Source organism: Haliotis asinina, chromosome 2, assembly GCF_037392515.1.
Source record: "Haliotis asinina isolate JCU_RB_2024 chromosome 2, JCU_Hal_asi_v2, whole genome shotgun sequence".
Lineage (NCBI taxonomy): Eukaryota > Metazoa > Mollusca > Gastropoda > Lepetellida > Haliotidae > Haliotis > Haliotis asinina.
This window is the reverse complement of record NC_090281.1, coordinates 56251895-56273013: the sequence shown is the minus strand read 5'-3', so window position 1 is coordinate 56273013 and position 21119 is coordinate 56251895. Positions and strand designations below refer to the sequence as shown.

Sequence of the window (21119 nt, the reverse complement as noted above, 5' to 3'; positions counted from 1 at the left end):
CCCTGAAAAAAATAATACCCAACTTAGAAAACTTTATAAACATTTTAAAAGATGTGTCCATGGTGAAAAACTTTATTTCCGAAAGAAACAATGTTTTCGATAAATTCTCAAAAAATGGTCCCTTCCATTCCCACTATTTGATTTAGAATGACCATTGTTAACCACTGAACTACTATGTGCAATATATTTACATATATATTTAATGTTTCTGCATTGTATACACACACATTACTACATGTATCTATACCCTCCAACCTTGTATTGATGGGAACAATAAAAAAATAACATATAAAAAAAAAAATGTCGGGTGTCTATGTTATAGGTGGAAATATGTGTGTGCTTTATACATTTTTATTGCGACTTTGCAAATGTTTTGGTCACTTTCAACCATATAAAAGGACTTTTACAATGCTTTTACCCCTACACAGAAAAAACTGTGTGGGATACTGTGGGTTTGGTCAATTTTGGACACTGTAGGACACTGAGGTAGAGGCATTGTGGGACACTGTGGGCAGGACATTGTAGGATACTGTGGGAGGGACATTGTGGGACACAGTCAGAGGGGCATTGTGGGACACTGTGGGCAGGACATTGTAGGATACTGTGGGAGGGACATTGTGGGACACAGTCAGAGGGGCATTGTGGGACACTGTGGGAGGGGTATTGTGGGACACTGTGGGAGAGACATTGATGGAAACCAAGAGGAACATTGCAGCACACTGTGGGAGAGGCATTGTTTGGCACTGAAGGACATTGTAGGAGGGACATTGTTGGAAACTGAAAGGGACATTGTATGACACTGTGGGAGGGACATAGTAGGACTCTGTGGGAGCGGCACTGAAGGACATTGTAGGAGGGACATGCTGGGGCACTGAAGGACATTGTAGGAGGGACACTGGAGCAGTGGCACTATCGGACTCTGAGGGAGGGGCACTGAACAACATTGTAGGAGGGACATTGTGGTACACTTGTGGGTGGATTGGAGGAGTGGGACTGTCAGACACTGTTGGTACATCACTACTGAGTGACACCATAGGGACAACATATACAAACCCAATGGGACACTGTGGAGGGACACAATTTGGGGATACTGCAAGGAGTGACAATGTTCTGATATGCCATGGAACTGGAATGTTGGATGAATATGGGAGGATCGCCTGTGTACAAAAATTAAGCTGACTTATACACCCCTACAATCGAGGACAGACTTTACCAACAACATTGAACATACTGGCCACAGGGCCAACCCATCTGAAGAAAGGGTCACCATTCAACCTCTGATAGAACTTGCCAGATGTCTACAGCTAACTGTTATCAAGGGTACGCCTGCACTAGGAAACTTTCTAATGGCTCTCAGTGAGTACCAAAACCAATTTACTTTCAAAGCATATGTCTCCCTCCATGTGTACTGAGCAGGATTCTCTGGAGATATTGAAACTTCAACATCAAAGCTGACTGTGATGGCAGCCTCCTCACATGTCAAATGTGGCCACTTTTTTTCCCTTACCCTCTTAATTAGCTTCAAACTCGACACAAACTACACTTCTTTATTTCCAATCAATGCAGTGTTATTTTAGGGTCCTCTATAGTGTCAGTGCTCAGGCCAGGCAGGCAACACAATAACAAAAAACAAATCCTATCTCAAACTCCTCACTTTTTTAGCCGTAATTCTATTGTAATTTTACACACTAGAAGGTTGTTATTCTGCTTAGGGGCTTAGTTTAAGTTAGCGATTGCCAATTTTCTTGTTTTAGCTTTTGGCAAATAACAATGGCGACAACATCCCACAAACTACAAATCATGCTGTTACTGTAGAAAATCCAAACAGTCTTCATGGAATCCTCCCCTCAGGGAGACCATCACTAAACTGAAGCTTTAGGGAAGTACTTGCATATATTCCTTCATGTTACCATGGTTACGGTGAAAATTCTTCAGAAAATTGTACAGAATAATCCCTGAACAACCAACATAGTAATTTGTCTATCATCTGCGAACAGATTGAAAATTACATGGTGTAAACATAAAATAGCATGCTATGAGTTATTCAGGCAGAATTTAATACTGTTAACTGTATTTGTGGCAATAACATCCCTTGTGACAAATAACCCCATATTTGGCGATGAATCGACCACATGAGCAGAAATTGCATTAATGGTTCTAGTGCTTTATATGTCATACAGGCAGATTTGCCATGTTAGCGCCAAGACCCACTTCTCCGCAGACACAGGCGCTGCCACTTCAAAGGATGGCGCTGGTTAATGCTAGAATATGGCTAAGTAGTATTAGGTGAATATTTGCTTTGACGTTCTCGCTACTGAATACTTAAATCTTACTAAAGTGGATTATTTGAAGAATCACTTTACCATCAGGATATCTCTGTTATATTATATGGGAGAAAACAATCCTTACCTTTTGTCATCCTTTTGCGGGACTGACGGAGCTTTGGTATCTGTGTTCATAATTATAAGATATATATATAACTGAATTAAGGTAGAAGGGTTAAGCTGAGATGTACAAGAGTTTGCTAATACAAGGAACACCAGTGTTCTGTCCCAAAGAGTGAGTGAGTGAGTGAGTGAGTGAGTGAGTGAGTGAGTGAGTGAGTGAGTGAGTGAGTGAGTGAGTGAGTGAGTGAGTGAGTGAGTGAGTGAGTGAGTGAGTGAGTGAGTGTGAGGTTTTGTGCCACTTTTAGCAATATTCCAGCAACATCACAGCAGGGAAAACCAGAAATGGACTACACTAATTGTACCCATGTTCGGAATCAAACCTAGGTCTCCAGCATGACAAGCAAAAGCCTTAACTGCTAGGCTACCCCGGCAGCCCAGTTCCCAAGAAGTGCCCTAGGCTGAAGCACATTTTTCTTGGTATGCCCTCATGACAAGTGAGAAATGTTTCTACAAGCAGCATAAAATCACTCAACTAACTATTGATAAGCAAAAAATATTGATGACAAAATTACAGCAAACCTTGCATTGTGGTGTCCGCCTTTCCCAAAGCACAGCCATTAAACTGTTTACAAACTCGTCAATATTTATGTCTAGGTCAATACCATGTTGCCTGAATTTTAACAGAATCAATCAGTGTTGTAGAGGACATGGCTATTTTCTTAAACAAAATCAATACTAAACAGGATAACTAGCACAAACAGCTATCCAGTATCAGAACAAGCCACAATATCTGAATATGTGCTCCAACCCCAATCCCAGAACATTTCACAGAAACTATTTTTCAACTTCTATTATATCTGAAGGTCACAAATACACAATATTTGAAAATTCACTTCAAGAGGTGAGTAGAGAATGGCGGTGGCTCCTGGGAAGCTATCCTTAATGTGCGTCTGTCATAAACATGACTGATGTCGAAACCAAAGACTTGCAGCTATGTTTAGATAAACCTTCGCCATTTATTCCAGGACAGACGATTTAGAACATAATCTGGCAGTGTAATTCTGTCTGCTTTGTTAAATCACCAGGGCCAGGCTTATTAAATTGTGTTTATTGTCACGGCCAAACGGCGGAACCTCACAGAAGATTTGTGGGAATTTCAGCATGTATGAAACAGTCCAACCCATTGCAATCATATTTATATATTGTTGTAATAAACATCTCTTTCTAGTATTACTAGGGCAATGGTGAGTGATAGGGCTAGTAATAGTGTGTAATTTTCGTGTGTCATGTTTGCGTGTGTGTTTAGATTGCAGCAGTAGTTGAAAGAGGGCTAGTAATAGTGTGTAATTTACGTGTGTCATACTTGTGTGTGTGTTTAGGTTGCAGGAGTAGTTGAAAGAGGGCTAGTAATAGTGTGTAATTTTCATGTGCCATGTTTACGTGAGTTCTGGTTGAAGGAGTAGTTGAGAGAGGCCTCATACTCATTTCTTCCTAGTTCTGTGATAAAGTTGGACTATATTACAATTGTTTACACTACTGGAAAGGATAGAACGCAATTATTTATCTAACTGCAATGCTGAAAAAAATCCTTCCACACCTCTGCCTCCACCAAGGGTTGTGAAATAATACACATGAACCATCTGACAGAACAAAAAGTGAGATAGAAGCCACAAAACTTTACCTACATCCGTATGAAATCTCAGCTAAAAGCCTTTAACTGTACCATTCTGACTATATCATGACTATATCTTTGTTTCAGCAGTATTTCAGCTGTACAATGTTGGTTGTAAACAAACTGAGTCTGGACCAGACAATCCAGTGTTTGTCACCAGGTCACCATATGATGACGGGGCATGTGTTTATGAATCATTCTGAAATAGTCATGATTCAAGGTGTTTGCAAAAAAATGTTAGTATCCTGCCCCATCAGTGGCACCTGACTAGTGTGGAAGCTACCAAGGAAATAAGAGGAGGTCCCTGCTATGTAAACTAATGCAGTTGTCCTGTAATGCTGTCACCCCTGCCATGGTCCAGATCCATCGGTCACCTTGATCATAAAGACTCATCACCTTCGGAATGTGAGTATGGTTTACAAGTATACTTATTTTTTCTGTTTCCTGTTCTTCGTCAAGCATTTTGTTGACTGTATTTTTGGACCAAATATCTGACATGGTAGTCCATAGTATATTAAGACAGAATGGGGAAAGATTTAACAGATCAGTACTTGAGATTTGTTTGTTTGTTTTTTATATTTTCAAGCTTTAACCCCAAACCACCTCTGTAACAGATGTGGTATGATGGTCATCTTGGAAGCATGCAGTCTCCAGTTCAGTCTCCAGTTCAGTCTCCCGTGCAGTCTCCAGTGCAGTCTCCATTACAGCTATACTGAATAATAAACCTCCCAAATAGCAATTACAGAAATATCAATGTAGATTTAAGCAGTCTTGTAGCAAGTCACGTGAATATCTATCTTTTTATTACACCTAGTTGTTCTAGAAGATAGAACTCGGTCACTGAATGGTTTTGAGATGGCCACAAGTTGTATTCAAAGATCTTGGAATACCCTACTTGTCACAAGTGCTATTCATTGCAGATGAAGATACCGTATTTGTTTTGATCACTATCTTAATGAAGTCACACAATGCTCAAGCATCTCACCCAAGATGTAAAAGTCTCTTTAATTGCAATAAGGAATGACATGTGTTTGTACGGAACTGCACCATATGACTTGTGTATAGTGAATAACCTTCACAGCAGATGAAGTCAGCATTACTGTTTGTTCGTCTCCATTATTGTAAAGTTTTCTTTTTATTTGCAACATTTAACTCAAAATAATTCACAAATGACATCTCCATTCCAATTTGATTGAGAGACTGGTGGAAACACAGGACTGATTTTTCTCTCATGTTTTTCTCACATCTGTATTGATAACTACAAAATGGTGTCATCATTGCTGATAGGGACATATGCTTTAGTTTGTAAGAAATGGCATCTATATCTGCAGTCAATGTCCATCAGTGTGTGACAGTTCACCTCCAAAATTTTGCAACACATGCTACAATACTGATACCTATTCTGCAACATACTGCAAAATGCATATCTTTTACTGATTCTTCACCCTGTGGTAACAGTTTGTATGTACCTGCTGAGATACTACAATGCTCCATACAGAAGACACTGTAAGTTGGACAAAAACATCATCTGTTCTAAATATGTTTCATGACTTAAACTACATTCTTGTAAACAGGTTCACCAAGCTCCAGCAGAACACTTGATGAATTAAACCTGTCCAACAACACCAAGATTTCATCACAAACAAGCAGCTGCCCATTTATCTTTAATCACAATGCTGATGAATAAAAACAACTGAATGACAGAAGTTCACAAATAACACTGATTAGATCTATTACTGAACTCCTAAATAAGTTGATCGATGAAATTGCGATCTTTGAATGGCAATGATCTAGACTCTGATGCTGGCCCACAACAGATACATTGCCGGCCACCAAAGGTGTCTTACTGTATGCCTCCCAGATATCAGCCATATTTGCATCATTCTTTAAATTCTGTATGCCACATTACTGTTGTGCATGTTTGTATGCTTCTTGAAACAAAGAGTGATAACATTGACAAAATTGATAATTTTTTTCCACAATGCAACCAGCAACTTAAACCCAACCTATACCACTTCCCTGATTGGGAATATTCAACCTCAGTGCGAGATTGTGGTCGAAGTTATAAATGGCCACTGCAAAGCCATGTTTGTTGTTTGACAACAGTGAGGACCTGACAATCCACTGACTTACCATAATCAGTATTATCGTTACCTACTGGGATGCAATAACATGCACTGACAAGGTCAGAAGGCTGACCAGTCAATCCCATTAGTTGATCTGACTACATACATAGTTGTTGTTTAACATTTCTGAAGACAAACTTTACCCATGTCTTGTATCAGGGTTCCCCCAAGACATTTATATCAGCTTGACTCTCCAAATTTTTTTGGGCAGTCAGAATCCAAATTTCAGGGGTCAAAAATTTACAAAGATAGTAGACTTCAAGTAATAATTTCTCTTTTTTTCAGGTATTTGCCTTTGAGTCTGAATTCTATAGAATTATTGTGTACACTTTTGAATCAGTTTGAAATCAGAAATCAATCTAGTTACATTTATTACCTATAGCATTGAACTGTGGTTTTGATTAGTGATTTTATAGCGAAGCATTGTTTGTTGTTTTATGTATATTTTCACTGTACACTGTGTCATATACTCAAGTTTTCCACATCAAGGGGAATCCTGTTGTACACACATACCTGACCTGAAGCATAGACCATTTGTGTGTGGCAGTGGTTCCACTAACATAAATGTATTGAAATAATCACGTGAACAGGCAAACCAGTATTCTGCAAAAACTGAGTAAAAATACAAATGACCAGTAATAACTTTCAAGTGTTTTTTAAGGCAGTTACCTGCGAAGAAAATAATGAATATCTGACCTTAGGTGGACATGAAATCAGAAGGAGGCTGGCTTCGGCAGCAGTTCCACGGTCAGACGTCACATGACCAGATGCGATAATGGATCCATTGCAGATCGTATTTGGAAGTCAGTTAATGGATACAAGAGTATAGATAACACAGGTAGTATTTGTAAGATCTCAAACATTTTGTGACATACACTTATTTAACCTTTCAAAGTCATAGAGCTAACGCTGATAATGTCCAGACAATATAATCAGTTTCGATCGGGTGACTCTCATTTTAGAAAATATCATTTCAATCTTTTTGCTGAAATAATTAGAACCCGATATCCAGACCGGTACATTAGCAGTACCAGTGGTATTTGGAAATGTAAAGATTCACAACAAAAGTAGAAAGATCTGATACCCCTTAGTGAAATCAATCTACATGTGCTCGTGTTTATCTTTGTCTATAACACATCCTGCCATTACTTGTCTTCAACGCAAAACAATATCGTTCAGTTTGTTGTGGATACAAGATAGCTCAAGATGGATTCAATTCTCAATGTGGCTACGCAATTCTAGGTTGAAATATTAAAAACAATGATATAAAGTTATTCCTGTTTGATTTGCGCCCCTCGCAATTTGTGTTTTCCAGTTGTTAAACCCAAAAAACAGCTAAGCCACACCCATTACAAGACTCATGTTTCTTGATTCACTGATATTAGTGACCAGGGCTTTTTGTTGTTCCTATTTTTGAGCTGTTTCGTCAAAATAGTTAAATAGATAATCTGTGTGTTATTATTCTTGACCTATTCATAACAACTGTCTTTAATATTTTATGGCTGCAACACCATTTGTTATTACTGGGAGAGTGAGTGAAAATGAGTGAGTGAGTGAGTGAGTGAGTGAGTGAAGCTATCATAAAACATAACAGTTAAAGTTGAAGCTGTATGTAGGTGCTTATGTAAAGATCTAAATGTGATTAATGGTTTCATAGTTTCATTTCTAAGATTTTAGTAGCCTAATGTTTAACCAAATCACAGTTGTCATCTGAAAATAAATAAACCTTTGCAATTACCTCTCCTGTCAATATTTAACCCAATTGTCTGAACTACAGCAAGACCAAGTAAAATCAACATTTGAAAGCAAAATCCCTCACTAATTTGTCTAAACTAACTGACAAAAATAAGTCTACAAATGTTTTTTGTTCATGCAAGTGAAAGAACTGTTAAGTTGTCCTTTTAACATTTAAAAAGGGTCATCCATGACTTTATTTGGTGTAAAATTTGCTAATTTGGAGTAAAATGAAATTGGTTCAACGAAGAATGGGTTAAAAGGACTTGCAGGCATATGAACCCTTCCATGTTTAAAAAGTTGTAAACTGTGTCTCAAAACCAAAAACTCAAAAAAACTTTAGCGATTTTCAAATAAAAGAAGATTCACTTCATCAGCTGTGTCATGTGCCAAAGAATTGATAATTTTTAATAGCCTTAAATCACGTTACATTTTTAAAAAGATAACATTTTGTCCCAGTATGGTCTCTTTTTCACACAATAATGCCAGCACAAAATATTTTCAATTGAATATTGAACACATGATAAAATAAATTGAGAGTTAAAATTATTTTGTTAAAGAGTTCTTTATGTTCCTCAGTTTGCAGTAGTATTCAAGCAGCGACATGTATATTACCTCATATATATTTTGCAGAGATACCTACACTTGACACAGCCAGGCTGACTAACTCTCCTCCAACTTTAAATTTTCAGATGTTGTTGTTTTTTTCTGAAAGTAACATTAACTGCATTTCTTACTCCAATAAAGAGAATCAATCTCTCTTCTTCTTTAAACAGTATCGATCATTTCTTGTCAACACTGTACACGACAGGGAGGCAGAGAGCACACAGAGAGTAATCGCACACCTTGCTCCCTTCCACAGTTTTAGGGTTTACTTCATTATTGCTTTGCTAAAACGGTGCCGTTTTTCAAGATAAAACGTTCTTGTGGATATCATACATCAAATCTTTTCATTTGAACCTCTCAAAAGTCTTGAAGTCAGTAGTCCTAGGAACTCATCCCCTTTGCTGACATTTCACATGCTAATATTTCAATTTTCATGGTAGTAGTTTGCTTAATAGCTTTCTTGGCCAATCTTTGACAAGATAACTAGAGACCTGGCATTATGGCATGCACTAGACTGCTTTTTTGTGGTAAAATGCACATGATATTGCATGAGAATGGGAACAGTCATGTTTTGTTTTATTATCGGCAGAAAATTATTAGTCAGGGTATACATTAGGTTTGGTTTGAATTTCAAATGGGAACTCTTCTTAAACCATAGTAACCAAACTCAGCTATGGTATGTACTGGGTTAGAACTTTTCTGCTAGCATACTTTTACTATCAAGGGTTTTAATATCTGGCACCAGTCCCACTAGTCTGTCTCAGTCTCTCAGCTCAGACTATATCATCATTGTCACTCAATATCTGACTCAATCACTGCATTACCCAGTTGACTCACTCACTCACACAATCAATCAGGGACTGTAGGGCAACCTAGTGGTTAATGTGTTTACTAGTTACTCTTAAGACCCAGGTTCAGTTCCCCACATGGGTACAATGTGTGAAGCCCATTTCTAATGTTCCCCGCCATGATATTGCTGGAAAATTGCTAAAAGCGGCACTTACTCACACAGTCAATCAACCAGTTTACTCACTTATTCAATGACTGAATCACTCAATCACCCACTTTACTCATGATCATATACCCACAAACACACCCACAAACACACACATTCTTCCACCAAAGCCCACCAAAGTCTCCATGGTATATATTGCACTTCGGTAATGTGATATCAGCACATATACCATACTGGTGAGGAAATAGTTCCTATAACATCCTCTGCCTGGGTAATCTTATGTATAAGGCTTTTCTAGGACATGATTCCCTGCTCAAGACGAGGTCAAAATGTTACACAGGTTCAGAAGGCTGCAGTGTCCACCCTTTGGGGAAGAACAGCCCAGGAAAGTACATCTCCACTGACACAAGCGTTGGTGTATTTAGCCCAACTATTACTAGAGTCAAGAAATATTCTGTCCCCAATCTAAATGCAAATGGGTGATGATGTTGTCACAAGCTGGGAGAAGGACACAATTCTGGCAAGAACATGATTCCACTGCCATTATTACACAAGGTAATTCTCAAACAGACCAAGAGTGCCATTTTAAAATTGATGTTTTTTTCTTCATCCAAACAATTGTAACCTGTGTTCTATTGTAAAATTGAATGTTCTCTTTTCTTGATCAAAAAATGTTTACTGGGTGTTGCCACTATTTGAAATAAGTCCCCTCCAACCGCCTGAGACAGGCTAGCTTTCTGACTGACGGATGGTCTAAATTAACAGCTTGCCAGCAGGAAGGTCTGGTGAAAATGTTAGATGTTCCATATATCTGGGTAAATTCACCATATCTGGTCTGGTTAAAGCTTTGTTTGGGCTGATAGCATTTTGAAGTTACCAGCCCTGAGGTCTGGCTGGTTTTTTTGCCTTATTTCACACACTGGTGTAACCTATGATCTGAGACAGGTCAAGACCAGAAATTTGAAACAGAATTTCTGAGCTTCAACAGAATATTGTTTGTTGGTTTGCAAGGGTTGCATAAACTAAAATTAACATAAACAATTAACAGAAATTGAGAAAAGTGTTTTGAGGTACTTTTGTCAAAAAAACTTGATATAACTTTCTGACATGAATGAGTTGACAGCGATCAACATGAATGAGTTGAAATCAGTTTCATCATCATTTGGATTTTCAAAATCTTGTCTTTGACAAAATACAAATGAATATCACTGAAGCCTTAATGCTTTTTGAATTGTATGATGACAGAATGATTTGAAAACCATTTTGTAAAACCATAAATCATTCAAACCTCTTAGGAACATGAGAAGCTGCCTAATTTGATAATGAATACATTGCATGCTAAAATTCAATATGTCAAAGATTTATACCACCTTTTCCTGTTAACAACATTGTACGGGTATTTCTTTGGTTTCAGTAACACGATTTAGTCCAGAAGGTTACATTGACTGAGTCATGCAACTGTCACTTCCTTATTACATGGTGCCGAGCAGCTAACCTGCAGGAAATCTCATTTCTGTAGCTTCACATTTCCAAACAATCCTAGCGTAAGGAACCATTTATTTAATCTATCCTCAACCAGATAAAGATAACATAACACTAAGATTTCTGAGTGCTGTTTGAAATTCACAGTTTAATGAACAGCTAATCTGGTCATTTGAGAATTTAACCAGAACTTATAGAAAGTGTGACATATTGATTCTCAATCTGAAATACCAAGAAACTTGTACAAACAGAACTAAATTGTGGAATGTGAAATGTAAAACATCAGTATCACAAAACATTTACAGATTATATGGATACACACATTTAGACACACAAACACATAAGGCAATACCATGTGTCTGAATGTGTGATAACAGCTATAACAACCTACATTTCTACATTTCACTCACTCATCCTTCTCTGTCTCACATACTTCCCCTCATTCCTTCCATTCATTCTACATTTCACTCACTCATCCTTCTCTGCCTCACATACTTCCCCTCATTCCTTCCTTCCTTCACATCTTCCTCACTCAATATACTTATCCTATCTCTCACTTTTTCCTCACAAACATTATCTCACTCAACGAAATAACACCTGCTGTATAAATGAAATGGACTGCTTGTCACCCTTTGATGTTAGTTGACATATATATGTATTGGTTATATTTTCTATGGGTTCATCAATACCTGTTCCTCACCAGCAGACAGGTCTGTTAACTGAAGAGCTTTGTCTGTGTGAAGTGACAAGTCCCTTCCTCTGCTGTTACTGACTGGGGCTAAGTGACACCAATACTGACAGCTTGAGGTGATGGAGGAGTTAGTGAGTGTGTGAGGGGGTTCACCTGTGTCCCTACGATGTCATCCATTCTGACTGACCGATGAAGTTGTCAGAATTGTCCATCCCAACAGAAACTGCTAGACCTACTGAGAGACACAAGCACCAGAAGGTACACAAATCAACTCATACACTTCTCATAGAAATGGCAGATTCTGTGTTTCAGTGGAAAGAGTGTCTACCCAGTGGGTCGAAGGTAGGGGTTTGTTTCCTGCATTGTTTCATACCAAGAGATCCGTGGAGGTCCGGGGTAGAACAGGCCTTCAGCAACTCTTGCCTGCCGTAAAAGGCGACTAATGGAATCGGGTGGTCAGACTTGGTTGACACATGTCATCAGTTCCCAATACGCAGATTGATGCTCAGATTGATTGTCTAGTCAAGACTTGATTATTTACAGACCGCTGCCATATGGATGGAATATTGCAGAGTGTGGCATAAAACTAAACTCACTCACTCACTCATACCAAGAGATTGTAAGAGTGGGTCTAGAAGCGAATAATCTGTGCATAGGGGGAGATATTTTTGTTAATCAATAGTATACTATGTCTATTCTTACTTCTTCCTGATGCAGAAGTAAGAAATAACTCCAAAACATCATATTTAACAAAGAAAGAGGGTGATATCTATCAAAATCTTTGACTTATATGCATCCATTCTAAAAGATCCTTCAAAGATATCAATTTTGTTGCTCCCACTTCCCACTTCAGAACAAAAAGTTGTTTTATAGTGATCTGTTATACATATTTCAAAGTGGGAATTCAGGGTTTGAATGGATCCCTAATGACCTATCCTGCTTTCAATGTGGGGATTCAAACACAGGACAGGTCCCTAACAACCCATCCTGCTTTCCCTGTGGAGATTCGAATATAGGATAAGTCCCTAACAATCTATACTGCTTTCCCTGTGGGTATTCTGGGTTAGAAAGGGTCCCTTGCATCTTATTCTAGTTGTAAGCTTTAACGAAATGGCTCAGGTAGTCAGGTCAGATTCAAGGTTCATATGATATTATACCCAAAATGGTATGGATCATTCTTTGCAGCATCATTCACAGCAGACTGACTGGTCCAAATTCCAATATTTTGAAAACACTGGAACCGCTGCAATTGCACTGAAAATGTTGGCCATCCATATTACGTTGTCTCATGAGTAGGTAAATACACAACTGATGACCGGGCCCTAGACATGTTCTCCTTTTCCAATAACATAATGAAGTATATACTACTAATGCCGGGAGCTCTTCACCATGTTTTTCTGACTGCAGCAGAAGATGATGATGTGCTATTTGAGTTGCACACATATTTTGAAGATATAGTCAAATATTAACTGTCGTCTAAAGGTTTCGTCCATTTGATATTCACCACTGAAACATACTCATTCACAATGCAAACACATCTGGGCTTTATAGGTTTTTCAAGTCTAACAACAAGCACTGTTTCCCCATAGATTAGAATTATAAAACTTCCCTTAAGTCTACAATATATCCTGACTAATCTCTAGAATGTAGATCACCCCCACACAAACACCCAACACTATATGTTACTGTGACAGTTCCCAGTAGTGCTATCTGTTCCTGTGACAGAGTCCTGAAACTCTATAGTTACTGTGACAGTTTCATCCCTTTACTTGTCAACATATATTTCCGTCTACCTCCCCACTGGGAGAATATCTTTGTGACATAGAGCTTAGAGCTGAAAAACAATATTACATTTTGAAATATGTCCAGACGCAAGGCTTTTAGCGTGACAGCTATATACGCCTCTCGAGTAACGTCTGTCAATGGACAAGAAAAAACGCGAATTGATCAGTGTTATGCAACTTGAATTTACAAATTATTTCAGCTAAAGTGGAACATGTTTCTTATCTTGTACTTAAACAAAAAAAATGACACAAAAAATGTAAGATGCTGCATGCTTAACAACAAAATTTCAAAATATTGATTTTCATTTTACAAGCTGTCAAATTTAAATTTGGCATCCTCTGTGCACACAAACTTTCATGATTTCCTGATTTCCTGTAAATATATTTTGATGCAGTTATGAATAGGCATGGTCAGGTCAGAAAAGTCAGAATTAGCAAGTACAGCACATAGATTTCCGTAAACAGAAAGCACTGAACATTGGAACCTTTTCAACAGGAGTCCATATAGGGAGGCTTCACGTGAATTAAATAGCAAGAAATGGAAGCAACATCAATCTCACAAAGTGGTTTCTTTCAATGCAAAGTACTTTCATTCCCTTACAGCAATCTCCCAAGCACATAAGTTTTTCCTCTCTTTCTATTTATATATACGTTATTCTGGAATGTAAAATGAATGGTAGCGAATATTGCAATTTGATTGGTTGAAAAACATGATGAAATGGCATTTGAAGCTTCCGGGACTTTCACTGTGCATCATTACTTTTCTTGATGAGTATTTCTTTGCTCAATCCCAAATCTGAAAGCATGCCATTTGGATCGGCAAAATGGTCACCATTTTCATTAAATGTCACATGTCATCAATATTACCAAACAAATTTCACAACTGCTAATCAAGCAGATCAACTTATCACAATAGATGTGATGTCATCCATAGTGCCATGACATCACCCATTATGAACTGTATTATGAAAAAATCCACTGTCATTACATAATCCTCTGTCTTATGACATCATCCACTGTGTCATGACATCCATTGTGTCTTGATAACATCCTCTGTATCATGACATCACCCACAGTATTATGACATCATCCACTGTATTATGACACCATCTATTGAACCATGACATCATCCACTGTTTCCTGATGTTATTCATTCTGTCTTAAAATTATTACATTCTAGTTTGATTTTATAGCATTCAAGAGTAATGTCATTTCTCATAGGGGTCAGACTTCACATAAAGAGACATGGTTTCCCAAAACTACTAGGAACACAGCAATTTTACAGAGTCCGTAAAATTGAGCTCTTTTTCAACAAGGGCTCTTTTTCAACACACAGATTTCATTTAGTAACATTTGAAATTGGCAGTGACTGAATGCTCAAAATAACCGCAAATGTGGAAAAAGATCCATCAATCTGTCATTAGGAGCCGAGAGGCCAGATAACTGATGAACTAAACTGTGTTTGATGAAGTTCAGTATACACAGGTGCTGATTTGTCCATTAATACTTAACTGTAGAGACTGGGATAGAAGTGATTCAGCTTATGGGTATGACTTTGGTCAGGATGAGAACCATCCCAGGAATATATTCACAAAATATGTTTTCATGATGCTTCATCATCATCATCATCATCATCATCATCATCATCATCATCATCATCATCATCAATGTACAGCTAATATTCCTGCCTTGCTTTATGAGTGTGTTATCATTTTATGTCATTTTGACAATGTTTCAGGCTAAAGATAACTATCGTTTGACAAATAAAAGCACATATAACAATACAATTACACTGGGCTTACCTGACAGATGGTTCTGTGACTTGACACTTTAGTGTGATTTCCACCTGAAACAAAGTAACTAATTAGTGTTCATCTTGACCAGTTTTCATACAACACTACTGTGTAACTATGTTTTTATTCACCAATGCTACGTTTTCTTGTGGAAAAGCTCTGAAATAGACATTTTTGTCATTAGTACCAGGAGTTCATAAAGATTACTTACAGACGGGCTAGATGTTGGTCAGGTGTAACTTATTGGGACTTAACTTAATACAGAAAACATGGAAGAAAGCTGGATCTCATTTTCATACACCAAAACTGGAAGGATGAAAGTTGGAAGTCCCAATCTTATTTTGAGGTCATAACAGAGCCCATGCTTCTTAATTTCTTGGTTTACTCTGTGATGGTCAAAACTCACATTAAAACAATTTCACAAAAAAAGGATGGATGCCCCACTGCTGTAGAAAGTGTTCCCTTTACTGAATGTGCTCTGGTTAATATTTTCTACTACAGAAGTTCAATAAACATCCATGCAGCTATGAGATGCACCCGTTTCTGTCCCAATGTAACACATGTATAAGCATAATCAATTCTGTTGAGCAGGTTTTGTGGATGAGTGGATAGACTTCATCCCCTATTTCACTATCATCAGAGGGAAATTCCACAAAATTTATCCAAGTTCGAATGTCTCGACACATACAAAAACAAAAATATGAAATACAAAAACAAAATATGAGATGCACACCTTTAGAAAGGCATATGTAAGCTAAATCAGTTTTGTGCTTTGTTTTTTTTATGAGAAGTGGATAAAGTGCACCCCCTGTTGTATGGGATGAACAGGATGAACAGAACCAAATTCAACTAAGTTCAAACATCAGTAGAAAAGACAAAATTAAGAAACTGGATGAACAAGGTATGAGAAGCACACCTTTAGAGTCCCAATAAAACACAGGAAGAAGCTCAATCATTTCTGAAGAGTAGCTTTTGTGGAGTGGATAGACTTCATGCCCTAAAACAATACATTCAGAGAGAGATTCAATAACATTTATGTAAGTTCAAACAGCATTCAAACTGGAAAAAGAAAGTACAAAATCAAAATATGAGAGGCACACCTTTAGAGTCCCTTTAAAGCACATGTGTAATCTAAATGAATTCCATAAAGTAGTTTTTGAGGAGAAATGGATAACATACAACTCCCCCATCATCCCCTATTACACCATCATCATAGAGAGATTCAGCAAAATGTACCTAAGTTCAAATGTCTCTAAACTAAAAAACCAATAAAATACAAAAACAAAATATGAGATGCACACCATTACAGTCCCAAGAAAGCCCATCCATATGTTCATTGAATTCAACAGAGCATTTTCTGGTGAGAGGTGGATAGTGTACATTCCCTGTTTCGCTGATGAACAGGCATGTGGATGGATATGGAGGGTGACCCTATATGCCCCCCGCCATAAATGGTGGGTGCATAATAAGACAATTAAATGAATACTATTAACAAATAATTATATATTAATAACAAAACATAGAAGTGATTTAAAAAAAAATCAACCATCATCTGAATCACAACCAACAATCATACTTTGTGATGATCTGGTGCATCAACAAGTAAAGACAGGTAGCTACATCAAACTATTGAACTATTATAATCTCTCTGAATACATTTTGATTTGATGAGCCTGGAAATTTGCCTAGCAGAATAATCATAAATCTGCCTTGTAGATAGTATAATGACAGCACTATGTTCACACTGATCTCAAATAAGCCTCTCTGAACAAAGAACACTGGTCAAAACTGACCTACCTGTAATATTCTTACCTGCACTAACCAATTATCACCTGGCACTGACCACAAGGCAAAAAACCTGTGTAAATGTTTAGGTGAATCATACAATAATCATACAATGTGGCCCATACAGATTAAGATCCCTTAGAACTGTTGATACAGTTGATGTCAAACAATACCTGTTTGTCATGCTCCTGCCTATACTGCAGACATAGCTCCCAGTGTATCATTTATGTTTGAAAACTCCCGTTAACACCTACAGTATTATAACCATATTCCAGAACAAAATTAACCTGCGCCATACTCTGATCAAAATGATTTGCAAAGCATGATGCAAAAATAAATATGAAACAAACACCACACTGCACTTATTCCAGTGATAATATGGACAGTTATATCACCTTGTTATTTCATGTCCGTACATCCCAGGAATGAGGCCCTGGACATCATTGATCGTGATGTCCCACTCAGTGTCATCACACAAAACACACGTCTCATGCAGCCCTCCTCCTACGGATGAATCATTTTTCCCACAGACCAATTAACCCTTGGGAGACGGGCAAAACCACACAAGGAACAAAGAAAGTAGCAAATATCCTCATTATAAGGTTGACATTAACCCTTGTTAACCCATCAAATCATCCAGAGGCGATTAAACTATAATGTGAGGGAAAATATATCAGTAAAAGCAAGATATTTCATGGGAGACAATTTTTAACCAAAGCAATATTGGACTAGCATCCTGAAAAATGTTCAATAAGGCACATGATATTTTGCTAATATATTGTTAACCAAACACAAATGTTAACATGAAACTGTGGACATGAATGTACTCTGAAATATAATCTTAATATGAAACTGTTGGCTGTTTTATCACAGAAATAATTACAACCTTTACATGAAACTGTTGGAAGAATATACCAATGCATGAAAATTTCAGAATATTTACCCACAAATATAACCCATATATGTACATGAAACTGTTGGAAGAATACACCAATATATGAAAATTTCAAAATATTTACCCACAAATATAACCCATATATGTACATGAAACTGTTGGAAGAATATACCAATGCATGAAAATTTCAAAATATTTACCCACAAATATAACCCATATATGTACATGAAACTGTTGGAAGAATACACCAATGCTTGAAAATTTCAAAATATTTACCCACAAATATAACCCATATATGTACATGAAACTGTTGGAAGAATATACCAATGCATGAAAATTTCAAAATATTTACCCACAAATATAACCCATATATGTACATGAAACTGTTGGAAGAATATACCAATATATGAAAATTTCAAAATATTTACCCACAAATATAACCCATATATGTACATGAAACTGTTGGAAGAATATACCAATGCATGAAAATTTCAAAATATTTACCCACAAATATAACCCATATATGTACATGAAACTGTTGGAAGAATATACCAATGCATGAAAATTTCAAAATATTTACCCACAAATATAACCCATATATGTACATGAAACTGTTGGAAGAATATACCAATGCATGAAAATTTCAAAATATTTACCCACAAATATAACCCATATATGTACATGAAACTGTTGGAAGAATATACCAATGCATGAAAATTTCAAAATATTTACCCACAAATATAACCCATATATGTACATGAAACTGTTGGAAGAATATACCAATGCATGAAAATTTCAAAATATTTACCCACAAATATAACCCATATATGTACATGAAACTGTTGGAAGAATATACCAACATATGAAAATTTCAAAATATTTACCCACAAATATAACCCATAAATGTACATGAAATTGTTGCATATATTTACCCTGAAATAAAACCCATGCATGAAACTGTTGAGTGAAAATGCACTGAAATATAACCCATCAGAAATGAACCTAATGTCAAACTTGATAACATTCTATTCCATTATGCTTCCTGGGTTTGGGCATAATAGGAACTTTGCTAAAAGCATCATAAAACCATACTCACTCACTTTCTATTTTAACAGGTCAGCAATCTGTCTTGATTTTATTCTTTCAAGAGGATAATTTCTTAATAATCTCATAACATTCATTATCAAACTGACCAGTGAAGTGGTTCTATTCTATCACGGGGTAGAACTGGCCTTCAGCAACCCATGCTTGCCATACAAGGCAACTATGCTTGTCGTAAGAGGCAATTAATGTGATCAGGTGATCAGGCTCGCTGACTTGGTCAACACATGTCATCAGTTCCCATGTGTGCAGATTGATGCACATGTTGTTGATCACTGGATTGTCTGGTCCAGACTCGATTATTTACGGACTGCCGACATATAGCTGGAATATTGCTGAGTGCGGCGTAAAACTAAACTCACTCACTCATTATCAAACTCAAAAGGTACAAGTATTATTTGAATTTGTAATATTCATACTTGACTGAAGTAACAATTATATTATGGGGCTTCTAGAGAGTTAATAACCAGGATGGACAAAGGCTTTATTGTTGCACAAAGATTGTAGCTTTCATAGCCCTGAAGGAAATATATGAAAGATGTCTTCTTACGTGTAACTGATAATCTTTACTGTGATGCATCTGTCCATGAAAGAGTTGAGCTCTTAATGAAGCCTTGTCAAGGTCATGGGGACAAGGTCGCTTGTATCTTTTGTGGTTTTGTGCTACGCTTTATATATCATTTTGTACAATTTGCATCTTCATGTTTGTGAACTGTGCAACTATATTCATCCTAAGCCTTTGAAAGGATATAACATTTCAAATGTTTTTTTTTAATTCGTCATTACTCCTTGCCAAAAATTAAGAACATAAAAAGATATAGCTAATGTATATGATTTCCATAAAATGTTCTAATGTATTTCTTTTTTCAAACATCTATTCATTAAAACTTCAGAGAGCTATCTTATTTCTTTTCAGTGGATGAAATTAAGAAACCTGTGAACATCTGACCTAACTCAAAATAAGAGAGGCATGTCAGCTATCTTGGAAACAAATTCTTCATCAGATCACTGTCACAAAAGTTTTTCACATTTCAGCCACTGGATATATGAAACCAGTATAAAATATTTCATGTTTTTACTTTGAAGCTGATATCTGTGGTTTAATTATGAAATACTGAACTAATAATTATGGCTGAAAATGAGATGCCTAAGAAAGTAATGTAAGTTTTATATCATTTAAAGTTGAAAGGAATTGTTAATTTTACTATGTGTATTTAACCATCACCCATTTTGGCAACACTTTCATAGAGGCAAACTGTGGTTGGGTACATTGATTGAATCACTGACGACTGGGGTGAGAAATTAAATCGCAGCCAAATGATCCCTTTCATGTTTGAAAAATGCAAGTGCTATGATGTTCAAAGGTAAAATGTCTAGGATACCCATCAGCAGTTGTATATTATAGGATTTCAGCTTTTCAGCATTGAGACTTATGTATACTTAAGACTTAAAGTATCAAAACAAATATCGACATGAAGAGGTATTTATTTATGTTGACTATAAATCCAGCAGTTCAATTTCTGCCACTTTTAGCAACATTTTGTGTAGGCATTAGCAGGCTCATGGTAGTTGTGCTGTAAAAATGAAAATGTATTATTGTAGTATAAGAATTAAAGCGTATTATTGTAGTACATGTGCTCAAATGAAGTAAACCTGTAGTATAATGCTAAATAAATGCTCTGAGACATATTTGTTGTATATATCATTGATGTGTATGCCTGTTTAACATCTAAAAAACTACAGACTTTTTGGATCACCACTGAAACAATGAAAACGATTTGTCAAATGGGAGAGGGTGAATTTTTGCCTCTTTTAGTAATATTCCTGATACCAGAAATGGGCTTCAAACATTGTTCCCATGTGGGAAAGTGAACCTGGGTGTTTGGCATGATGAGTGAATGCTTTAACCATTAGGCTTCCCCACTGCTCCTAAAACATTAGTGAAAATTGTTACAATGATCACTGAAAATTAGTGGTGACACCAGGTATTCATGAAAAGGTCTAAGCATGTCCTGCTCTCCCAGAAGCTCTCAACAGTTACACAAGTACCTGCGCCCTAACATTAAAGTGGCAGTTGTGTAGTCTATTGGTTAAAGTGCTTGTTTGTC

The 21119-nt window shown here is 36.9% G+C and overlaps 2 protein-coding genes across 2 annotated transcripts in view; both read right to left on the bottom strand.

Moving 5' to 3' along the window:
• Window positions 1–21119, bottom strand: part of LOC137273974 (uncharacterized) — a 90512-nt gene that overhangs the window by 57552 nt on the left and 11841 nt on the right. Inside the window, exon 2 of the mRNA XM_067806905.1 lies at window positions 15240–15283. The gene's annotated coding sequence lies outside the window, so the exon portion shown is untranslated. The remainder of the gene's footprint in view (window positions 1–15239; window positions 15284–21119) is intronic.
• LOC137271898 (uncharacterized) lies at window positions 459–1034 on the bottom strand. Its single transcript, XM_067804284.1, has one exon. It carries the CDS (start codon window positions 1032–1034, stop codon window positions 459–461), a length of 576 nt encoding a protein of 191 aa, XP_067660385.1.

Coding starts and splice junctions, on each gene's coding strand:
- LOC137271898 (XM_067804284.1), bottom strand. CDS start 1,034: ATGGTGTCACTCAGTAGTGATGTACCAACAGTGTCTGACAGTCCCACT.